The sequence below is a fragment of the Sebastes fasciatus genome, chromosome 8 (assembly GCF_043250625.1).
Source record: "Sebastes fasciatus isolate fSebFas1 chromosome 8, fSebFas1.pri, whole genome shotgun sequence".
Classification (NCBI taxonomy): domain Eukaryota; kingdom Metazoa; phylum Chordata; class Actinopteri; order Perciformes; family Sebastidae; genus Sebastes; species Sebastes fasciatus.
In genome coordinates this window covers 23,107,152-23,113,771 of record NC_133802.1, presented here as the reverse complement: position 1 = coordinate 23,113,771, position 6,620 = coordinate 23,107,152, and the positions used below count along the sequence as shown (strand labels likewise).

At 36.7% G+C, this 6,620-nt stretch overlaps 1 protein-coding gene across 1 annotated transcript; it reads right to left on the bottom strand.

Annotated features, from left to right (window-relative positions):
* Positions 1-216: 216 nt before the first annotated feature.
* tmem9 (transmembrane protein 9) lies at positions 217-4,712 on the bottom strand. The gene is made up of 6 exons (XM_074644397.1): positions 4,560-4,712; positions 4,284-4,428; positions 2,585-2,676; positions 2,384-2,492; positions 1,916-2,047; positions 217-1,792 (listed from the first exon to the last, which is right to left on the bottom strand). Exons 2-6 carry the CDS (start codon positions 4,374-4,376, stop codon positions 1,652-1,654), a joined length of 567 nt encoding a protein of 188 aa, XP_074500498.1. The 5' UTR covers positions 4,377-4,428; positions 4,560-4,712; the 3' UTR covers positions 217-1,651.
* Between the last annotated feature and the right edge of the window lie 1,908 nt (positions 4,713-6,620).

Genomic DNA, 6,620 nt, shown 5'->3' with positions numbered 1-6,620 from the left:
TAATGTATAAAAGAGGTGAAATTGTTCAAAGTTTCCCCAAAAGCTGAACACCACGTCAAATGTGAGGATTAACTTAATGATATAGCAGTGTTTGTGTACAGTACATGCAGCCAGCCCACATATTGTGCACTCTGTCGCCCCCTATTGTCAACAATAGTGACTTCTATAGCAAACACCCAGGGGAACATGAAAAAAAAACTTATTTTATAGAGAATATATTTTTGTTTTTTTTATTTCACATCAAGCCGAATGTATAGACATGAGCAGTGCAATACTCCAGTTAGACTGGAGATAAATATAAATACAAAACACTGATACCAGTGATATCAAATTATACTTAAAATCAATCAATCAAAAACACTTCAAAGATAAAACAAACCATAACACACAAATAAACTTCAGTAGTTCACATTGCGCATGAGGTAATGTGAGTCACCGTGGCGTATTCAAATTTCCCTACCAGGGAGCTTCAGTAGGAGGATGCGAGGGGGAATTCACTAACGCATAATGATGCACATGAGGGCCATGACGCATCCTGATTCTGCCACACTTAAACGCATTATCAGCAGCTTTACTGATTTAGGACATTCTCCAGTGGGAGAGATTTGATTACACTGAGGATGGCTTTAAAGCTCTGTTATATGCTCCGTTCTCCATTTCTGTCTTTGCATGGGAAAACTCGACTGCAAAATACAAGACAAAACTGTTGCCTTGTGCGTAGCTCACTGACAACCCTTTTTCCAATTAGTTTCCACGCGTAAATTCAAGATAACACATTTAATTTACACAAACAACTAATACTTGGTGGACGATATACCCACCAAAATGTATGGGTAGACCTTACCATCTGTTGTGTTTTACAAGCTGTGAAATGGTAACATGAAGAGCCACGTTTTGCACGGGAATTTGCTGTAACACATTCACCCACACAAGGAGAGAAACAGAAGGGACATACTGGGGCCATATTGGTAGCAAACGTCAAAGCTTTAAAATTACAAAGCCCAAAATTGACCATTCTTTAATTACTCTATTAGGGAAAATTATACTAAATATGCCCAGGTTACTGTGCCCAGCAATGGGGGACTAATAAATGATAATAATTACAATAAATAAATATTATTAGTGCTGAACTAGGAAATGTGCAATGCTAGACAATAGCATAGGTAGGGTACTCTTTCTACCCAAATAGCTTGCCCAATAAATTGCCCATTTACAAACATAAAGCTTACCTGTTTTCTGAGGTAATTTCATTATGTAACAAGAAAAACAGCTTAATATTACACCAAATTCACAAGAAGCAAGTAAAATGATCATGAGGAATATTAAAAGCTATTTACAGTTTGGCAAAAATAGAGAAAAAAAAGTTTCCTACTTCAGAAAGACATTCAAAAAATCTGTTGCATTTTGCAAACATGCAGTTTTTTCACAACTGCACCGTAGGCTAAAATGTTACACATAATAAATAAAAAAAAGCATCTGCTTGTTAGATCAGTGTGTTAAAATGTTTCTTAATGATGAAATACGTATTCGGAGGGTGCAGTGCACAGCAATGACGAAAGATGTTAGTAATAGTGCACCTGGTGACAGTGTGAGAGCGCTGAGCCCAGGGAAGTTACCTATTCTAATCCTGTTTTGAAGTCAGCTATAGGGTTTAACTAAGCATCTTGTGGCGGTCAAAAACTGTCTTGCGCTGTTCCTGGACCTGCTTTTTCCAGCGCTGCTGTGCTCCCTCAACCCGCTCCAGCACTGTATTTCCTTTGGCCTGGGCACTGTCCACTGGCGGACGCATCTCCTGAACATACACCCACAAAAACAAAAAATACATTTTAAAAAATTAAGGACTTCACATTCAACTGAAATGAAATAAAAGGCATGTATGTGTTTGATCACATGTGTTATTTGTTTGAATGGTTACCTCAGAGTCCTCCTCGTTGTGCAGTGGCTGGGTGTAGGCGTCATGTTTGCGAATAAGAGGATCAACCAGCAGCAGGAACAGCATGTAGAGCAGCAGAGCACCCACAACAGACAGGTAAATGATGATGGTTACCTGGGACAGACATAACGGAAAACATTTAGAAATACCAACATAATTTGAATTTTTGATAAGCAGACAAACGAGACTTCATAATGATTTAAATAACTCAAGTTGTGTGGCATACAATAATCTTTATTGTTTAGATTTTGTTTTATTTGCACACTATACATTTGCGCTCTTTCTTACTTTGTACTGCACAACAATTTCACTTGGGATAAATAAAGTACTAGGTTATATTATCACACCACCATCCCTGTTGGTTAGTGAGTCAAGATTACAGATTGAATGGAGGTATATGTTTACAAATGTCAGAGTAAATCCCCCCCCTCCAAAAAAAGCTGGTGGTACCTTGATGGTGTTGCTACTTCGTTCCTCGTACTTGCATTCACACAACAGGCAGTAAGCTTCCACGTCATGTCCAGGCACCGGCATGGGCTCCACTACATGGAGGCAGTTACTGTAAAACACATCAAAGTGTCAGGATGGATCATGTTTCTCTACAGGACAAAAACAAAATGACTGAAAGTCTAAATAAAAAGATTCTCTCACCAATCCTTCTGGGACCCATTTCCCTTATATATGTGGCCAGAGATATTTCTGTATGGTGGGCAGATGCACTTGCAGCGAACATCCTCAAAGTTCTGTAATTGTCAAGAAAATTTGGTTAAAGTGGGCCCAAACTTTTTACTTGAATATTGTAGCTCACCTATCTATCTGTTTTCTCTACAGCACTAGCCATTTCTATCCCTTATTTAAAAAAATGAGTTGTACAAAAAGTTCCAATTATTCCAGCAATTGACATTGTTACATTGGATTAGAGAAGCACCTGGTAAAGTAAAATATCACAGATTTTACATAAGCAATCATTATTTACTGAAACTTAAAACACTTCAATGCCAACTTTACTTTCCGCGGGGAACTAAGAGAAAAACTTGTGCATTGTTTTTGGTCTTGCCTGCGTACAAAACTGTGGAAACTGTCACAATTTATTTCTGATATTATCGACCCTCAATTTACATTACTTTAAGAAAAAAAAATGTATTGTTTGAATATTCCAGGAACTGAACCAAATTTCATATTCATAAATGCAAATTTACAAGCAAGAAGCCAAACTATTATCTATGTCAAACAATACATTTCATCTATAGTTGAATGTATCAAGAAAAAACTGCTAAAACCTTTAAAGGTCCCATATTATTAAAAAAAGTGAGATTTTCATGTTTTTTTATTATAAATCAGGCTTTAGTCCTATATAAATACTGTGAAAGTATCGAAACACTCAATCCACAGGGAAATACACACAACCCGTATTCAGAAACTCTGCATTTGAAACAAGCTGTCAGGATTTCTGCCCATTCGTGATGTCACGAATATACAATACTTAGACCCTTTACACAATTTTAAACGTAAACATTCTAAATGTGTCCCAGTTTATTCCTGGTTGCAGTGTATGTGAATGTTATCAGCTGACAGGAAGTACACATGGAACCAAGCTGTTGCCTAGCAACGCAATTCTGTTGCATTCCGTCAAAATGCGCTTAAACGGAGCGTTTCAGACAGAGGGTAAATACAGGCATATTCAAGCAGACAGTACGAGGAAAATAAAGTTTTTTTTGAACATTACAGCATGTAAACATGTTCTAATAGAAACAAAAAACCCAATATGAACCTGAAAATGAGCATAATATGGGACCTTTAACACCCAAAAGCTTTACAAGGTTTTCAAGACATGTACATGCATATACAGTACAGTAGTTATATTGTTGGTTACTTGCTTTACTTGCTATATCGGTCTCAACGGGCTCTTTTCACAACAGCCATTTTAACATGTGATAGCAGGGTAAACACAGGTGTAATTGATAATATTAATTATGGCCCTGTTCCATTTAGGTGGGCCAGGGCCCTGGTATTGTGCATGCTGGCACACTGGAATGGCTGTGGCCCACTAAGGGGACCATAATTAGTCTTATCAACTACACCTGTGTTTACCCTGTTAGGACAAGTACAAATGTCTGCTGTGAAAAGGGTCTATTAAGTTTAATGGAAAATAAGACAGGAAAATATGACACACATAGAAGGTTACTGAAATAAAAAATAAAAATGAAATGACAAGATGTTTTATTCCTCCTCTCTCTAAATACTTACAGTGCAGATAAATTAAAAACGTACTTGGGGAAAGGGGACATACTGTTCACTATTGATCGTTTCTGAAAGTATGCATCAAGTGTGGAGCTGCATCATGTTTTACCTTCGCCTGTACAAAAGCAACAGCATCCAGCAGCAGCAAGGTAACCACTGCGGGTAAAACAAAGCTCCAGTATCCTTCCTTGCTGGGCGACATGTTCCCTCAGGCAGCAGCACGCTCTGCACGACGGTGCAGCTGCAGCAGAGCTCTGTCAACAACACATACAGCAGATAGCAGATAGCAGGAAAACACAGAGACACTAAAGGACTTCACTGCGGAAACACTGAAGTTAAATGCTAATCTAATGATGAAACAAAAGTAGTAATACAGTAAACTCACGTTGTAATAGTAGCTGGACTGTCTGTTATTGTTATGCATTCAGGATGTAGCTGCGCACTAGCTTGCTGTGTCAATAGATGCTAAGCTCGCTCGCTCGGCTCGAGCTCGCTCAATCAAATGTTGGGCTTCTTGACGTCATGACGTCATCGTCTTACGCGCATGCGTGAGTCAGGATGAGCCATGAAGCGACACTGCCATCTACTGGTCACAAATGCAAAAATATTGCATGTGTATGTATGTATGTATGTATATATGTATATATATGAATATATATGTACTTTCTTCCTTTTTTCTATTATTCTTTTAACTTTCTCCTTTTTCTTTTTTTTAATTTCTTTTTTTTATTTTCTTCACTTGTATTTATCACAATTGTGACTACTGTTGTTTTTTTTCATCATGTATGCTAAGTTTATTCATGCAATTATCTTACGTCGGGGGTTGGGGGGATCAATGTGTATTGCTGTCCGTATTGATTGTGTTCTATCGTTTGTGGGGGGAAAAAAGGGGAAAAAACTCAATAAATATATTGTTTAAAAAAAAATTATTTTGTATTTATTTGCGGATATATAAAACTGCACAAAATCCAGTCAATGAAAAAAAAACAAGAAATGTGTCAAGAGAGGTCAAGGAGCCACAGGCTTATACAAAGGACCTCCCCCCCAACCCCAGGAGAAAAAAAACAATAACAAAAAAGGAAGAAAGATCTAAACTAACATAATTTTAGAAATACAACAAAAGTTAAACAACAACAAGTAGTACACAAAATGTGCAGAAAACCTAAACAGTGGAAAACAATCCAATAAAAACAATTAAATACATACAAAAAACAGTAGAGAAAAAAAAATTTATCTAAACATAAGATAAGATAAGATAATTAGACATCATTAATTAAATGTGATGATAATTTCCTTTTAAAATGTTCGAGCTCTTGATAACGTGTCTTTTGGTGTTCCATATTTGTACACCACGATATCTGAGGGAGTACTGGCCATGTTTTGTTTTGTAAAAAGTCAGGTGAAGATGATTAACCTGTCTAGTATTATGTGAATGAATTTGAAAATTAGATTTAAAGAAGTTGCTAAACGATGATGGTAAAGAAGAAGGCAAGAACATATATTAATATATAAACACACATATCTGAGGAATATTTATGTCATAAACTCCCTGTATAAAGAGCAGTCAATCAGTTTGAAGCTGACAGCATGTTCGAATCCTCTGATTTACTACTGGGACTACCCTTTTTGTGTATATATGGATTTTGCCTTTAAGTTTCTAGAGTTTCATTCAATACAATAGTATAATACAGTGATTCTCATAGTGGGGTCCGTGAAACTCTGTCAGGGAATCCGCAAAATAATTTGCTATAAATTATAAAACTGTGTTGCATCATAAAAAAGTGCATATACAGATGGGGACCATTTGCGCCAATAAAACAAGCATTTTGTGTCCATAAATCCCACCCTCGTCAGCTTTGGGCCAGTAGAAACTCTGATATGATTGTGACACACAGCAATAACTTTATTATTTTTAAGTTGAAGCACTGAATGTCAGCTTTAGACTGGTAAATTTAAAGATCTGGATTTATTAGGACTTTGCTAGTCTTGCTATACTGTTCATTTTCTGAAAGCTTCTAAGATCAGTTACTTGAAGTGTGGGCTATAAATGCTGTCAAGTTGAGTCCAAATGCAATTTCAATAAAATCTCCCTCTGTTTAAAAGGTATATAAGTGGTATTAACATTCAATAACATTGCAAATTTCCCCACTGTGGGACTAATAAAGGATTATCTCATCTCATAATCATATGATTCAAATTGAAATATGATTCTTTTTATCACTATAAAACAGATCTTAAGTATTTGGGTTGAACATTTTTAGACTACAAATAGTTCCAATGGTATCTAAGAGAACAAATGCTACTGAACATATGCTTAATCGGTGTGACGTTTATGAGGGGGTCCTTGGGAAATGTTCTTGCCTGGAAGGGGTCCCTGACCAAAAAAGTTTGTGAACCCCTCGGTATAATACATAATAATATAACACTGACCATGGCCATTCTGCTA

Excerpts from the sequence above, each read along its gene's own strand:
- tmem9 (XM_074644397.1), bottom strand. The coding sequence starts at position 4,376 with ATGTCGCCCAGCAAGGAAGGATACTGGAGCTTTGTTTTACCCGCAGTG. Across the intron at positions 2,048-2,383 it reads GAAGTAGCAACACCATCAAG|GTAACCATCATCATTTACCT; the intron begins GTACCACCAGCT and ends TGTCTGTCCCAG. Across the intron at positions 1,793-1,915 it reads ACAACGAGGAGGACTCTGAG|GAGATGCGTCCGCCAGTGGA; the intron begins GTAACCATTCAA and ends GTGTATGTTCAG.